Source organism: Pan paniscus, chromosome 8 (assembly GCF_029289425.2).
Source record: "Pan paniscus chromosome 8, NHGRI_mPanPan1-v2.0_pri, whole genome shotgun sequence".
NCBI lineage: Eukaryota > Metazoa > Chordata > Mammalia > Primates > Hominidae > Pan > Pan paniscus.
In genome coordinates, this window is record NC_073257.2 from 94900623 (window position 1) to 94918921 (window position 18299).

The 18299-nt window shown below is 38.4% G+C and overlaps 1 protein-coding gene across 15 annotated transcripts in view; it reads left to right on the top strand.

The window, feature by feature from the left end:
* NRG3 (neuregulin 3) overlaps nucleotides 1-18299 on the top strand; it is a 1147889-nt gene that overhangs the window by 1066868 nt on the left and 62722 nt on the right. For all 15 annotated transcript variants that reach the window (XM_008953559.5, XM_034931004.3, XM_034931005.3 and 12 more), the window contains one exon: nucleotides 13162-13264. In XM_008953559.5, the coding sequence (XP_008951807.2) occupies nucleotides 13162-13264 (103 nt within the window). The remainder of the gene's footprint in view (nucleotides 1-13161; nucleotides 13265-18299) is intronic.

Below are 18299 nucleotides of genomic sequence, written 5' to 3' on the forward strand. Positions count from 1 at the left end.
TCAGCGCTTTAGGTAGATTTGAACATACACAGATCTAGCTTCCTAGTGCTGGAAATTCAGATCTGCTCTGGGCTGGGGTTCAGTTGTTGGTGTATTTGAGAAGCTCCCGAGGTGTTTCTAATGTATAGCCAGAGGAGAGAACCCCTACCTGGAGTCCATATGCCTGCTCTATGCAGTCTGATATCCACCTGACTCGAGACAGCTCCTGATGGGATAGTTACAACTTAAGCCTGGGAAGTCAAATAGCCACAGGGCTCTCAGCCTGCACACCTATGCAAAGAGCTGACTTTGCTGATTATGTTTGTAGATCTTCCAGGATCACTGCTAATACCTGTGGTAAAGGAGTTAGATTCCTTTAGCTTACACCTCATCTGTCTGAGAGAAGTGAAGCCCCATTACACCAATATGGAGAAGGTTGTGTGTTACCTTGGTCCTGAATGTTCTGTGAAGCAAAGTTAAAAGGTCTTTAGTGGGTTAGAATCCCTACTCCATCTAAATAGGTCACAGCTAGAAGATTCCCTTAAACCACTGGGTCAGATTCTCCCTGTTGTCAAGAAAATGAAATTTTATTGTTCCAAGTCACATGTCTTGCTCCTAGAATGTGACTTTGCCAATGAACAGTGAATCCTAAGTGATAAAACCTAGAATTGAGGGTAAGGAGTGGGGGACAGCTAGTATAGGTTCAGGAAAAATGGAATTAACAGATCTTTTAAAAGGGAACTCGGACACCACAGACTGGGATTATCTTAGCATTGAAAACTCACTGGTAGATATAATTTGATGCAGGATGCTTTTTACTTATAATTTATTTGTGGAAGAAATAGCACTTGGAAAGCCAGTGCATATTAGACATATTAATGAGAAGACCCAGGGCTTTTCATTTTCTTTTCAAAATATGTCTTATAACAGTCACTTATCTATAGTCAGCCAGAGATGCACTGTTTGTGAAAGGAGGGGAGGAGATAAGCGGTTATTACAGGAAAGGTTTATATTTGGTGGGGGTGCAGGGGAAGAAAGGAAAATGACAGGCTGAGAATACAGATGTTTATGAATTTAAACTGTTATTTACCCTTAAATATCAACTTTAACTGATAATGCACATCTAAAAGCATCTTGTGTAGAAATAAGATAAACTATAGAGTATCAACATTATTATAAAGTAATTATTTTAGTTTTTCCTTTGTTGTTGTTGTTGTTTGTTGTTGTTGTTATTGTTGTTTTTTGAGACGGAGCCTCCCTCTGTCACCCAGGCTGGAGTGCAGTGGTGCAATCTCTGCTCACTGCAAGCTCCGCCTCCTGGGTTCACTCCTTTCTCCTGCCTCAGCCTCCTGAGTAGCTGGGACTACAGGCGCCCACCACCACGCCCTGCTAATTTTTTGTATTTTTAGTAGAGATGGGGTTTCATCGTGTTAGCCAGGATGGTCTCCATCTCCTGACCTCGTGATCCACCTGTCTCGGCCTCCCAAAGTGCTGAGATTACGGGTGTGAGCCACGGCGCCCCACCTTTCAATTTTTTTTTAAGTGTAATATTATGCAGTTGACTGCAAAGAGCAAGAAAATGAATCCGTAGGGTAAATGTAACTTTCTACCGCCTCCCCCACCTCAAGAAATTGCTGCCTCTTTTTATTGCCCCACCAAGCAGAAGACCACTGGTAAATGTCCTTAGACATCCAGCTCAGAAGCGATTGAGTTCACCAAAGGCTTTTGTAGTGACCCCCTAGTGCACAGCCAGCATTAGCCACATACAACTATCCAGAAATAAAGATCATATCCTTGTCCTTGAGGGGCTTTTGAGAAATGGGTATGTGCATTTTTGGTAAAAGACCATGCAGTTATGGAAAAGGTGCAAAAGGAATGCAGAAGGGAAGCTTAGGAAGAATTTTCAGGCTTAATAGTATTTATTCTGAGCTTTTAGGGATCGGTGGGCAGATTAACTTGCTAGGGCTGCTGTAACAAAGCTCCAAAAACTGGTGGCTCACACAACAATTCTTTTGTTTTCCAGTTCTTATCGAGGTATTAGCAGACTTGGTTTCTTCTGAGGGCTGTGAAGGGGTAACTCTTTCTTGCCTCTTTCTTAGCTTCTGGTAATTGGCTGTCACTCTTTGATGTTCCTAAGCTTGTAGAATCATTGCCCTAATCTCTGACTTCATCTTTAGATGATGTTCTCCCTATGTGTGTATGTGTCTATCTCTGTGTCCAAATTTCTCCTTTTACTAAGGACACAGTAATACTGGATTAGGATCCATTTTCATGACCTCATCTTAACTTGATCCTCTTCAAAGACCCTTTCTTAGTCCATCTGGGCTGCATAACAAAGTACCCTACACTGCATAGCTTATAAACAACAGGCATTTATTTGTCAGTTCTGGAGGCTGGGAAGACCAGGGTCAAGATGCCAGTAAATTGGGTGTTTGGTGAAAGCTCAGTCTCTGCTTCATAAATGATGCCTTCTTGTTGTACCCTCACATGGTAGAAGGGGCAGGGAGCTTCCTTGAGTTTATTTTATAAGAGCAGTAATCCTATCCATGAGGGTGGAGCCCTCATGACTTACCCACTTCCCAAAAGCCCCACCTCTTAATATGATTCCATAGGGCATTAGGTACTAACATATGCATTTTGGGGGCACACCAATATTCAGACCATAGCAGACTCTATACTCAAATAAGGTCATATGCATATAGCTACTGGAGTCATTACTTCAACATCTTTTGGAAGACAAAATTCAATCCATAACAGTGGGAGTTTCAAGTAGAAAAAGGGAAGGTGCTTCTAGCCTGAATAACACAGTGTAAAAGACATGGAGCCTTTTAGTACCTCCTGGTCATCTCAGCTTCTCTGCACTTGGATGGTGGGACTGGAGGCCCCCCACCCCCAGGCAGCTTTCTCAGGGTTGCTTGTAGCAAGGCTCAGGGAGCTGGTTCTGTCTTCCTGATATTCTTATTATATGCCCACCCTGCCAGGTTGCCACCCTCTGTAACTACCCCACCCTGCCAGTGTATGTTTGATCTCATTGATCTCATGGTAAGGATTCCTTTTATTTGCCTTCAGGCTCTCTTTTAACTAAATGAAATACTTATTTAAGGCATTTATAAGGCCATTGAACTCTGTTCATTTTTATCTGCAAGTTAAAAAGAGCATATCCTGATTTCTAAACATTCTAAATATTCTCCTTTTCATTCTCTTTTCTGATCAAGGTTCATTTGCAATTGCTTATAAGCGCCTAACATTTTAATCTATCCCAAGCATTTGTTGATTTTTAAAAATAAAATTCAGGAGACCTGTTTATCTAACAATAATTAATACTGGATTAAATCCACTTAAACTTAATCCAGTTAAAATGAGGACAAAAAAGTCAGAGTGCAACCATTAGGGAGAGACTGACCTACACAGATGATGAGGTTGGTTTGATGGATAGAAATAAATACTAGAATTAGGCAGGGAGAAATGCTGGAGTGAAGACTCATTTCATAAATAGTGGGTTCGTTATTGAATATTGTTGTATTGTGATGACTTTTGCTTCTCTATGTAGACTCTTAACTTCAGGGCCTCAGATAATGAATACTTGGATAGAAAGGAGCCTCTGAGGTATAGTTGTTTGACTTTTAGAATGACTATAAGAGTAATCATGCTTCATTTTGATACCTAGTGGCAACACATAGGATCTGATTTGCATATCTTGAGTATGCGGGTTTCCAGGTAAAACTTTTGCTTACATATATGACATATAGGTTTGTGTGTGTGTGTTTGTGTGTGCCTTAACCTCACACTACTTGAAGATCAGCACATTTATGGACATCATAGTTGAGCTCAGTGTCTTTTAGGCAACCCTAAAAATGGTGCTACAAAGGAAATGTTCTCAAGAAGCACTAGAATCCTAGGTCCCTATACCTGGAGGGGATATGGAGGTGCCATTTAGAACAGTTCCTGTTCCCTCACACATGTAGGAGATCATGCTGTATCATGGTCTCCCACACCTCTGTCCTCCATACAGAGATCTCTCTGGGGAAATAGTGTAACAAGAACTATGACTGTGATTTTCTTTCGGTAGCGTTCTTTTTTCTACGTAGTACAGCTTAACAAGTTTCTATGGAGAGACTTTGAGAATTTTATACTGTTGCAGTTTCCAAAAGAATTACCATAAGGCTGTGTTACACATCCGGATCTGAACTATGGCTGCCCAGTTAAGTAGATATCATGCTAGCCAATAAGTGTTCCAAGGATTCTGTGTCTCCAAGGACAAACAGCACAATTTATTTTTCTTAAAGGGAGAAGTGAGGGAGAGTATGAAACTAGAGAAAGTAACATTATGGTGAAATTTCAGAACCCAGCATTAGAACAGTGGAGAGAATCTTTCTGGCAGGCAGCCTGGCCTGAGCCTTGCCCTTGCCCTTGCCCTGGACTCCTCATCTCACTCCAGGAGCAGAATGCATGGTTGTTGCATGCGTCTGTTTCACCACCAGCTGTAACTGCTCTTATCCTCTTATCCATTGTCTTTACCAAGAAAATGGAAGAAATACTACACACTTCCTATTTGTTTATCTGTGAGGAAGAGTGTGAAAGACAGAGCCCATTCCCCAAAGAGGTCTGCTTGTATTACATCCCTCAAAATTTCTGGGCAGGAAATTCAAAACCACAATTGAGAAATATAGTTACCAAGAGTGAAAGTACAAGTTAAAAAAATGAGTTAAAAAAAAAAGACATAAAAATAAATTCCTTAAATACCAGTTTCTGGACACAGACTTCTCCAGAGTTAGCAAGTCACTGACTGCCTGTGGCTAAGGCTAGTTTTGCATATGGGAGTAGAATATTTTAAAGGTTCTTTTTGACTTAATGCTGCTTCAAGAGAAAACGGAAAAAGGAAAGAAACTGGCGTTTTGTGCATCATTTATATGCCATGTATTATTCTAGGCACTTTGTTCATGCTTATGTATTTAATCCCTAAACATGCAGGTATGCAATGTTTTTCTATTTTATTGGTAAGGACAATGAATAAGAGGATAAGAACAGTTGCAGCTGATGGTAAAAGTCAGGCATGCATAACCACGGACCACACTGCTCCTTGAGTGGAGTTGGCTCAGGGTAAGGGGTGATCTTAGCCAGGCCACCCTTGGTGGCATGGCTCAATCCAAGTTCAAAGGCCTCAGAACCAGGGAAGCCAATGATGTGATTCTCAGTCTGAGGCCAAAGGCTTGAGGACCCAAGGTCATTGATTTAAGTTATAGGGTCCAAAGGCCAGGGAACCTGGAATTTTTGTCCAAGAACAGGAAAGGAGGAATACATCTCAGTTCAACAAATAGATCAACATATTTGCATTTTCTCTCATTTTTGTTCTCTTCAGGATCCCAGAAGATGGGATGGTGCCTGCCCATATTGAAGTCAGATTTTCCCCATCTAGTCCACTTAGATGAACATGCTAATGTCCTCTGAAAACATCTACACAGACATACCCCAAAATAATGCTTTATTAGGTTTCTAGGTATTCCATATTCCAGTCAAGTTGACACCTAAAATTAGCCATCACACAGGGGGAACAAATTTTAAAATATAGAAGGATGAAAAACCAGAATTTATTGAATTACTATGTGCTATATGCTTAAGAGACCTTACTTGATATCATTCTCATTATAAACACAAGTGATATTGCCTTTATGTAGGTGAGGAAATTGAAGTTTATAAAGGTAAAGTAGCATACTTGCAGTCACTCATTTTAAAAGTGACCAAAATTAAAGTCAAATCCAAAATTACCAGACTCTCAGCCCCTTGATTTATGCTGGTTCTCGCATAATACCCTATGAATCAAATGCACTAATAATATACCATCATTGTAGCTACACCTGGGTCTATAAATTCACTTGTAGTCTTTGTAGTTTTAATTTCACTCTTGATTTAAACTCAGAACCTTTTTTTTATTTTTGCATGTCCCCAGGCTACATTTGACTAGCTTCAAGTAAAAAACAAAACAAAACAAAAACATACTGCATACATGTTATGTGGAAATAATTCATTTTTGTGAGTGCAGTCTTATGTTTTTGTTTGTTTTAGTGGGCATTATTCTCCATAATTTTTATAATTCTTTTTATTTGCAGAAGCAGGGTAGATAGATTATTATATGCAAGTCATGCTTATTCCATTTCAGTCATGAACTGACAATTAAGTAAAATGGAATTCTTAAGAGTTGGCACAACTATTTATTTGTTTCCAAGTTCAATTGGAAAATTTAATGAACTTGCAAATGTGGGGGTGGAAAGGATGACATTTTTTAAGATGATGATATGCCTAAACAGGTCTTAATAATACATGTTTTATCCCTTCAATTTGAATCTTTCCAACTTTAAAATGTCAACCCAAGCCTGCTGGGGCACATGATTGCCCCTCTCGACTTACTAACAAATGTAGATAATGTGATATTTTTTAGGTTTACTTTCTGTTTTCTATTATGCCAGCCCAAATAAATGCATTAAAAACAAAAATAAGCCCTAAGAAGAGAGAAAATGTTCGAAAACATTGGTTCCCAACAAAATTCCACAGGAAAAAGTACTAGAAAACATGAGATCATATCTTAAGAGAGGATATAGTGCATGGTCTCAGAAAATAGAAGAAATAAAGGAAAATAGGTCCTAGAATGTGGGCTCTCTACATGTAGGTTTTGATCCAGATTTGTTTCATCAGGCTTCCATTTGCTTATTAATGATAAAGTACTGCAAGTACCTTTACTGGTAGAGAAACACCACAAGTCCCCATGGACTAATTTCAGCTGGCCCTGGAAGCTTCTGCACCATTTTGGGAGCACCCCAGAAAGTCACGGTATGAAGAATTTTGTGTATCTGAGCCACCCCTCAGCTTGCTTTTCTGTCTTTGAATTGCCATCAGCACCAAATGAAGCTAGTCTAGAATATAAAACCAGGCAGCATACCAGTGTCAGCATTAGAGTATGTTGGTTGGAACAGCACACAAATCCAACACAGAGATAAACAATCAGAATACCTACATATCAGTTGATCATGCTGCTCATCCTCTGAGGCCAGGGTACAAGTGCTTTCACCATTTTCCTTATGGTACTTTGTGCTGTGAAAAGGACTTTGTGAGTGCAGAATCACAGTGAGGAGGCCAAGGTTGGATGAAAAGTCCCCTATTTTAGCCTATAGCTGAATACCACAAAATGGGTACTTTATTTTGAAAAAAGAAATTTATTTGGTACACGTTTCTGGAGGCTGGGAAGTCCAAAAGCATAGCGCCAGCATCTGGTGAGGGCAGTTCTATGGCAGAAGGGGGAAGGCAAGTGAGCTCAGGAGACAGAGAGAGGAAATTGAGCTGAATTCATCCTCTTATCAGGAGCCCACTCTTGTGATAACTAACCCCCTCCTGTGATAACTAGTCTACTCTCATGATAACAGTATTAATCCCTTCATGAGTGGAGCCTTCATTGCCTAATCACCTCATAAAGGCCCCACTTCTTAGTACTGTTACAATGACTATTAAATTTCCAACACAGGAACTTTGAGGAACATATTGAAACCATAGCAGCTCCAAATGGAGAAGCTGGGTACAGAGTTTGGATGTGGGTGGGGTCAGAAGCAGATGGTCAACTCACGAAAGGAGGATGTGTTTAAGCCTAGGAGTACCTGATATCAACACGGACAGATTCTAAGCCTTAAGAACACTCTGGGGTGAGAATTGATGTAACATGAACAATTCTGTAAAGACAGAAATATGCATTTGTTAATTCAAGTAACAAGTCTGAAGTGTCAGTGATGTGGGAATTGCTGCACTAGGTGCTGAGGAGAAAATGATGAGCCAAATGAGTAAATTAATGAAGAATATGGTCCCCTGAATCAGTGGAGCTTACCGTGCAAGGCTTTTTGATAGTGCAAGGCTCTTTGAACTAGTGACATTTACTTTGAGATAAAAAAAAAAAAAGTGGAGTGGGCATTTAAAAGACAAGCAGAAGGCCTGGAGCATTGGCTCACGCCTGTAATCCCAGCACTTTGGGAGGCCAACGTGGGTGGATCACAAGGTCAAGAGATCGAGACTAGCCTGGCCAAGATTGTGAAACCCGGTCTCTACTAAAAACACAAAAATTAGCTGGGCATGGTGGCACGCACCTCTAGTCCCAGCTGCTCGGGAGGCTGAGGCAGGAAAATCGCGTGAACCCAAGACAGGGATGTTGTGGTGAGCTGAGACCATACCACTGCACTCCAGGCTGGTGACAGAGCAGGACTCTGCCTCAAAAAAAAAAAGCCAGCAGAAGAATAAAGCAAACAGCGTGTTTCAAGACTCTAAGGACTGAAATGGTAGACATAACAGAAAAAAAGAAGAGTGGTTGATATGGGTGAGCAGTGTCATATCAGGCAGGTCTTTCAGACCATACTAAGAATTTTAGGTATTATAAGTCAAATAGGAACCTAATAACACAGTAAAAATAGAATATACACACATATTCATTCATATACATGCATGTATATGATTTAATTTATATATTAAAAGGTTTATATTACCTGCTACATGGAGAATGGTTTATGGGAGTATAATCACAAAAGAAGACTAAAAGATAAAAAGCTATGTATTATTTTATATTCTGCATATTCTACATATTCTTTGCATATTCTTTGTATTCTTTTGTACCCTAGGATTAATATTTTTGTAGCTATAGTTGACATAAGATAAGCCACCTGTTTATAATGTATCACTAGATACATTTTTGACATAAGTATTCACCAGTGAAACCACCACTGTAATTGAGACAATTAACATGTCTGTAACTCCCAAAAGTTTCCCCGCATCAATTTGTAATCTCTCCTATCAGTCCCTACTCCTGACCCCAGGTATCTACATACATGTTTTATGTTATTATAGTTTCCATTGTCTAGAATTTTGAATAAGTGGAATTATACAACATGTACCCTGTTTGTTGTCTGATTTATTGCACTCAGCATATTTATTCTGATATTCTTCCATATTGTAGTTTATATCAATAGTTCATTTCTTTTTACTGCTGAGTACTATTTCATTATATAGAAATGTAATAATTTGATTATCCATTTACCTGTTGATGGATACTTGGGTTATTTCCAGTTTGGGGGCTATTAAAAATAAAGTTTCTATGAACATTGGGTACCCAGTGAAATTGAACTTTCAATAGTTGTGGGTAATGGAATGGCGAGATCATAAAGTAGGTATATTTTTAATTTTCTGTGAAGCTGCTATTGGAAATGGCTATATAATTTTACCTTTCCATCAGAAGTACATGAGAGTTCTAGTTGTTCACATCCTTTTCACATTTGTTATGGTAAGTCTTTAATCTCACCTATTCTAGTGGGGGTGCCATATATCTCATTATAATTTAATTTGCAATTTAATAATAATGAACAATGTTGGGTATCTTTTTAGGTACTTATTTGTCATCCAGATATCTTTGGGGAAGTGTCTATTCAACTATGTTTTGCTCACATTTAAATTGGTTTGCTTATCTTATTATTGAGAAGTCATTCTTATAAATTAAAGATACAAGTCCATTGTTGAATAAATATTTTGCAATTTTTTCAGACTGTATCTTGCCTTTTGATTTTCATAATGGTGTCTTTGAAGAGCAAGTGTTAATGTTGATAGATAAAGTCAATTTTATTGATTTTGAAATATTTTTTAGTTTATAGCTTTTATATTTTAGTTAAGAAATCTTTGCCAAATCCATGGCACTAAGATTTTTTCCTATGTTTTCTTCTAATTTTGTAGTTTAAGCTTTACATTTACATCTATCATCCTTTTTGAGTGTATATATGTATAGAGTATGAGATTAGGATCCAGGTTCATTTTTGTGGATATGGCTATATATACTATTGATGCAATGTCATTTTTTGAAAATATTCTTTCACCATTGAATTATGTTGGCATCTTTGTCAAAACCAATTGGCCACATAAGTTTCGAATATTATATTTCAGAACTCTTTTATCTGTTGCAATTATTTATTTGTCTATAATTAGGCCAATACCATATGTCTTGATTACTACAGCTTTATAAGAAATCTTGAAATAAAGTCATGAGATTCCACAACTTTGTTCTCTTGGCTACAGGAACGTTGTTTTGGCTACTGTAGATCTTTTGTATTTCCGTAAAACATTTAGAATTGGGTTGTCAATTTCTGTGACAAGAACAACAAAAACAAAAATGCTTCCTGAGATTTTAATAGCATTGCAATCAATCTGTCTATCATCTTGGGGAGAATTGACATCTTAATAATATCAAGCCTTCTAATCCATAAACATGTTATATCTATTTATTTAGATCTTCTTTTAAGCTTTTCAATGTACAAGACTTGTGTTCCTTTTGTTATATTGATCTCTATGTATTTTACATGCTTTGATGCTATTGTAAATGACAATTTTGTTTCAATTTTTCTTTGTTGCTATAAAATGATGTACAATTATTTTTGTATCTCTCTCCTATAACCTTGTATCCTGAAATTTTCCTAAGCTTACTTGATAGTTATACTAGCTCTTTTGTAGATTCCATCAGCTTTTCTGTATAAATTGTCATTTGTTTGCAAACAAAGACAACTTTTCTTCTACTTTCCCCAGCTGAATGATTTCTATTCCTATTTTTTCTTGTTACATTAACTAAACCTCTGGTACAGTGTTGACCAGAAGGTATGAGAGTGGATATTCTTGCTTTATTCCTGATCTTAGGGAAAAAAACATTCTCTCTTTCACAGCTAGATATAGATTTTTTATAGCTACTCTTTATTAGGTTGAGGAAGTGCCTTCTATTTCTAGGTTTTGAGAGTTTTAATCAAGAATGAATATTAAGTTTGGCTATGTTTTTGCCTCTGATCTAGTTGTTAAATTATCTGCTTAGATGTAAAAATGGTGAATCACATTGATTAATTTTAAAATATTAAACCAACCTTGCATTTTTGTGTATAAACCTTACTTAGTCATGATGCACTATACTTTTTATATATTGTTGTATTTTATTTCCTAAAATTTATTAAGATTTTTGCCTCTGTGGCAATGAGGGCTATTTATCTGTAATTTTTGGTTAGGTCTTCGTCTTTTTCGGAATCATGATAATACTGGCATCATAAAATGAGTTTGAATCTATTGTTTTTCTTTAATTTTCAGTGATGAGAAGCCCCTGAGATGATAGGAAACAATGAACACCAAAGGAATTATTATTTTATTTAAAAAATAGTGCTTGCTATAATTGAATAATGTTCTAATTTTAGTATGCATGAGAAATAGCTGAAAATTTTACTTAAATAGAGATCCTGGCTGGGTGTGGTGGCTCACACCTGTAATCCCAGCACTTTGGGAGGCCGAGGCAGGCAGATCACCTGAGGTCAGGAGTTCGAGACCAGTCTGGCCAACACAGTGAAACCTCGTCTCTACTAAAAGTACAAAAAGTAGCTAAGCATGGTGGCAGGTGCCTATAGTCCTAGCTACTTGGGAGGCTGAAGCGGGAGGATCATGTGAACCCAGGAGGAAGAGGTTGCAGTAAGCTGGGATCACGCCACTGCACTCCAGCCTGGGTGACAGAGCAAGACTCTATATAAAAAACAAAAACAAAAACAAAAACAAAAAAACAAAAAGATCCTGATTTAGAAAGAAGGAAACCATAACTAGTATTAACAAAGAAAAACATATCTCCTCAGGTGATTTTTTATGTAGATGATTCATGTTTTGAGAACTCTTAGTCTGCTCAAAAGTCCTCAAAGTGTGTTTCTCAGACCAGTAGCATCAGAATCACCTGGGAACTTTTAAAAAATGCCGACATTCTGTACTCACTCCAGATCTACTAAATCAGTAACTCTGGGGAAAGAAGTAGGTACAGTCTGTTTTTTATTAGGCTCCAAGGTGACTCCAGTGCATTACAATTTGAGAACTATTGTTCTATGTTAATGACACAGAGAGAGAATGTATATAGATGCAATTAATTTTGTATATTTTTAGAATATATATGTGTTAAAAAGTGGGAAATTTCCTCTAAATTGGCTGCTTGTTTCTTATGACCTGTATAGAAGGTCTGAGAGTGAGAGAGGGAAAGTTGTGTCAGGTGTGTGAGTAGTGTGGAGACGATATGGATGATCATTAGGGAAACAGGAAGGCAGGCTGATGAGATTGTTAGTGACCATTAGATGACTACTTAAGCTCTGTGATTGCTGTTCTTTATTGGTGTCCATTTGCCCAGTGGTACAGTTTTCTTCCCCCATTCTGAGCTGCCCACAGTAGAGGTATGGAGAAGGCAGTTTCTTGGATTTGTGTCCATGTATTTTGCCAAATAGGTAGAAGGGAAGACAAAAGGGATAAAGTAAATAGAGTATTTGCAAGAGAGTAAATGACTGTAGTCACGGACCATGGTCACTGTCCTATATAAACAGAAAGATGAAGACAAGACGAGGATAATTAACAGAGAAACTGCTGGGTTCTACAGATACAAAGTCTTGATGAGATGGAAGAATTGTTTAGGTAGATACAGGTTAAGAAAGGACCTAGGAGTATAGATGGTAGTGGCTACAGAGTGAAATGTTTGTTTTTGAATTATTGTCATTTTCGTGATAAGCTACAAGGTATGACCTTGGTAATAGAGGCTGAGTTCTACTGTGCCAAATCGTTGGTATTGAGAAGGACAGAGACTGGGTGAATAAAATACTTACATACCTATTGATTTTTTCTTCATAAGTGATGTCAATCATAGTGATAGTAGGAAGAATGGGAGGCTGACAGCCAAGGACTAAATCAGAATCAGAAAACACAGGGGCATCAGCACCACAGAAGGTAAATTAGAAGGCATCACTGGCACAGGAAAGCTCAGAAGCACCTGAGTTTGTTTCTCTAGCTGATTAATTTGGGCCTTACCACAATTTCACAAGCTTATGTCCCCAGTAAATCCTAAAGTCATAGAATGTCTTTTGATGATAAATCTGTAATCGCAATATCTGAGAATGAGTTCTGATGTAGCCATGCAGATACAAATAACAGCAACCAGTTATCCTATAGAACTTTGCAAAGTAATTGAATCATAATAAGTTCCTTGTTTTTTCCCTATTTATGACAGAAACCAAAAAGTTGGCTTTGAAAGACTCCTACCAGCTCAGAAGTACATGGATGAAGATTGTTGCTGATGCACCCCGCTAGCATCCATTCTAATTTTGTTTTTCAAATTCACAGAGAGTGAAGAAGTTTATCAAAGGCAGGTGCTGTCAATTTCATGTATCATCTTTGGAATTGTCATCGTGGGCATGTTCTGTGCAGCATTCTACTTCAAAAGCAAGTAAGACTATTTCTTTCAAGTGTTTAAAGGTTACTTTTAGAGAAAGCGCTTTGTGTTACTTTAAGTTCTCAGTCTGTGTGCCACACAGAGGGAAGCTGTGGAAATGGGTCTAGCAACGATCTGCAAGTGACTTAGGACCTTTTTGTAAATTGCGGTGAGTGTGTACAGGCATATACAGGCATGTATGTGATGTGTATGTGCACACATGTGTGTGCGGTTTATCTATGATGCACATAATGATCATTCCTCTCAGTGACCACAAACATTCTATGTTCTTTGCACTGATTAACCACTTGCTGGTATTAAGGGCTTGGTGTCTGCCTGTCACTAAAGGCTAACTCTTCTGAACAAAGGGGCCACTGCTATGAACCTGCACATTATCAACCATTATCTATCTATTTCTGAAAAAACAATTCAGTTTTTCATAAAGATTTTAGGCAAATGTGGAATATGAATACTAAAAAATATACTTCAGTTTACCAGTTGGTATGCACATGTTGAATATGCCCTAAAGTTACCTTGCTGAGAAACTAGACCTTCTTCAGATGAAGGTGTTTACGTTTGACTAGAAATAGATGTAGGCCAGGTGCAGTGGCTCAGCCTGTAATCCCAGCACATTGAGGGGCTGAGGCAAGTGGATCACCTGAGGTCAGGAGTTCAAGACCAGCCTGACCAATATGGTGAAACCCCATCTCTAGGAAAAATACAAAAATTAGTTGGGCATGGTGGCGTGCCACTGTAGTCCCACCTACTCGGGAGGCTGAGACAGGAGAATTGCTTGAACCTGGGAGGTGGAAGTTGCAGTGAGCCCAGATCACACTGCTGCACTGCAGCCTCGGGGACAGAGTTGTCTCAAAAAAAAAAAAGTAGATATAAACATCTCTGTGTGTGTGTGTGTGTGTGTGTGTATTTTTCCAAATGAACTCTGGTAGACGTATTTCATTTATTAAAATGATATAATCTGCACTTAAGAAATGCAGATGAAAATATTAGCCCCTTGGTTTCTCATGTCTTAAGAATTTTGCACGGATTTGGTTCCTATAGCTTGTCTGAAATTCAAGCCAATGTGTAATTGCTTTTCAGTGGACCTATAATTTTTTACCAATTTGCTCTTCTAACATGGGATTAATTTCCAGGTATAGTTTGTGATACCTGTCTGCATGTTATCTGTGTTGATTCTCAAAGAAAACTGTGATTATGATTTTTTAAAATAACAAACTTGAGCATCAATTCAGAATTAGTAACTATTATCTTCCTAATAAACTATTTCAGAATGTTTTTTAGATATTTAGAACTGTTGCAAAAATAGAACAGACAGTTTCTATATACCTTAGACCAAAGTTCCTCCATTATTAATGCCTTACATTAGCATGGTACATTTGTCACAATTAATGGAACAATATTGATATAGTATTACTAACTAAAGTCTGTATTTTCAGATTTCCTTAGTATTTTACCTAAGGTCCTTTTGTTAATGCCAGGGCCCCATCCTTACCATATGATATTAGCTGTTACATCTCCTAGGCAACTCTTGGCTGTGGCAGTTGTAACTATCAATTTCTGAACACTTACTCTTTGCCAGGCACACTGGGCTTCCTATGTGTTAGCTTCCAGTCACCACAGAAATCAGAGTTGTGCATTATTACTGCGTTTTTCAAATAATACCAGAATTTATTTTAAAATGTTTATTTTTCAAAGTCATAAAGAAGAAAATGACAGATAGGTTCTTTAATTTTAGGAGTTCTAGTTTAAATCACATGCTCTAAACCTCTATACCATACTGGTTCACATAGTCCTTCTGCTAGATGGTGGAGCTGCGCAGAGCGAGTTAGGAGTTACTCTCTTTTGTGCAGCCCATAGCACTTTATGTTCTCCAAGAATGCCATCTGGCATAACGGTCAGGGTTGTACACTAGTGAGTCATACTTGGATTCAAATCTTCAGGCTGTCATTTACTTGTTATATTTGATTAGGCAAATTATATCGTGTCTCTTAGCCTTGGTTCCCTTTGTGGTAAAATATGAACAAGTATAATATCTACCTTATAGAATTTTGTTAAGGATTAAATGCAATCATGGCCAGACGCGGTGACTCATGCCTGTAATCCCAGCACTTTGGGAGGCTGAGGCAGGAAGATCACTGGAGACCAGCCTGGCCAACATGGTGAAATTCCATCTCTACTAAAAATACAAAAATGAGCCAGGCATGGTGGTGAGCACCTGTAATCTCAGCTACTCGGGAGGCTGAGGCACAAGAATGGCTTGAGCCTGGGAGGTGGAGGTTGCAGTGAGCCAAGATCGCGCGACTGCACTCCAACCTAGGCAACAGAGTGAGATTCAGTCTCAAAAAAAAAAAAAAAAATGCAATCACAGTGTAAAGGGCATAGCAAAGTGTTTAAAAGAGTAAATACCCAATGGAGGCTTGCTGTTGTTAACACCCATGGTTTTCCACACTAGAACTTGGAGGCTGGGTAGCTATAAAGTTAAGAGCCTCCCCTGGAGCACGAGAGTGGTAATCACACCCAGCAGGGTGGTAGTTAGAAGTGTCTCCCTGCTAGAGCTTTGTACAAGAAAGAAATTCCTTACTTAACAATAACCAAATTACAATAAAGAAGCAGTTAATCACTTATTTTTACAGTATAATGTGTAGTTGTACCACATTTAAATGAAAGACAGATCATGGTAATTATGAAAGCAAACAGCTGGATTACCAGGGGACTTCCATCTTTGGGGCTGTCAATGTCTCACTCTGGACAGCAAGAGGGCTCTGAGATCAACATCTCCTCCTGGGACTCAGTGAGGAGTCAAAGTGTTTAATGAAAACAATCTTCAACATCAGATTCGTTAGGGTAGGCTCAGAGGACTGCACAGAAGCTAGAGCACCAAGCGGGACATTGTTATCTTTCTGTCTACCAGCCTGGGCACAGTTTTATTTAAAAAATGAATCAATTAATAACTAAAGGCAAAAATGACAAAATGATGATACAAATGGAAGTATTTTCCACCTGGAATTGGATTAGCTATATGTTCCTCATTAGAGGCCTAGGGTGCATTTCCTTCTTCTAGTACCATTTTCAGGCTTGGTCTCCCTTTAATTTTCTTTGCTTGAGAGAAATGCCACCACCTTACCAAGCACCTAATTTATATTGCTAAAAGCAATATAGATTGTCATAAAACCCTGGCACAAGTTGTGTGTGTGTTTGTGTGTGTGTGTGTGTGTGTGAATTCGTGGATTTCCTTTTCCAAAACCTTGGGGAGAACAGAATATCCAAACTCTACATTGACCTTCCCTTACTTTCACTCATAAAGGAAAGTAGTTTATATGCATATACATTTTTTACTATAGCTTAGAAGCCCCAAGTCTTCCAGGATTCTAAGGCCTCTCTATCACTGGTATTCAAATAAGTTCACTTGAACCTCCATTCGATACACTGGGATGTATAGTTTCTGCCCAGAGGGAGCTGAGACTTAGCTCAAAGCTCTCTTGATCATTTATGTTCTACTTCCCATAATCACTTAGACCTTGCCTTTATGATTCTTTTTCCATTCCCTCGTCACCTTTGGCATGGCATGGCTTCATCAGAAGGAATATTACAGCAAATTCTATGTCTGAGGAAAGACGGAAGGTAGGTAACATGATAAGGAATAAGTAAGAAACACCTTGAATTTAGAAGATTTTTTGATGGAGTTAACTGAACCCCTAGCAACTCTAAAAAACAGTGAAAGAAATTCTCTTCACTCCCAATAAGCTCATATATTCCTATACATAGTTAATAGAACTATTAATTGAGCCTGTCAAGTCTGGCCAGTGTGGCTCACACAATGACTGTAAATTATTCAAGTTTTTCTCTTTATTTTTAACTTATGTAGTTAAGAATGATGGGGATGAGTGTTAGAGTTCTTAGTAGAGCTTGGAAATACAAAACATGATTCAACTCTAAAACTAGAATTGAAATAGGAGAGGATATGTTTCAGGAGGCAGAATCTGAAACAGGTAATTATCACAAATGGGAAAAAAGAGGAGGATAAAAACTGGTATTATCAATAAAATGTAGACACGGTAACAACCTGCCCCTAACTATAGGTCGTCAACCCCTTGAAGTAAGAGATTTTAGATCCCAAGAAAAGCCTCTTAATGGCAGACACTCTGATGCACTGCTGCGATCTTCTTCAGATATGGAGGATTTAGTCTCCAAGTTTGCCAGCAAACACCGGTGAAGAGTCACCTTTCTCAATCTCATGTTCCATTCTGGTATTGTTTACCTCCAATGATGCATCGATATGAGGCTCTGAAGACCTAGACCTTTTACCCAACTTCAGGTGCAAGACCATGCCAGCTTCAGAGCTCCCTGTGAGGTTTGCTGAGGTTTTCACTGAGACTGTATCACATTCCAACTTCTCCCCAGCCCAATTCTGCTTCCATTTCTTCCTTTGCTTCCACTTCTTCCCTTTGCTTCCACAGGTGTTGATACCAAGAGCTCTCCCTAACAAAAGTCCTCTATGCTGTCTTTATCCCAGGGTCTGCCTTCCCAGGAGCCCAATCTGCAACAAGACAAATAATGCCTAACAATGGATTAATGATGTCTACTATTCTGCAACTTACATCTCATTTCTTTCTAATGCATTGGACCAGAGAAACTTAAAACTCAAAAACTGTAAAGTTTCCACACTGACACTGTTGGGCTAATAGTATTCCCATGTGCAATGCATGCATCTTTTCTTCCCCAGAGCAATGCCTCTCATGAGAGAGCTAATGGTATCGCAATCAGCTGCTGATTGTTTCCTCTGTTCCCATTTGCTGGGTGAAGGAAGAAAGAGCAAAAAAGTGTGTGCTTGTGAGAGAGGAGGGATGGTAGATAGGCAGAGGCAGGCTCAGAATGGAAGGACCACGTATCTTGGAATATTACTAAGTCAGGACTTGAGTGAAAAAAGACTAAAGGTAAGCAAATTATAAAAGGATTTAGGAAACGCAGTCTGGTATTGGATATTGCATAAAGAAAATTCCCTTATAAGTTTATACTTCCAAGACTCTGAATT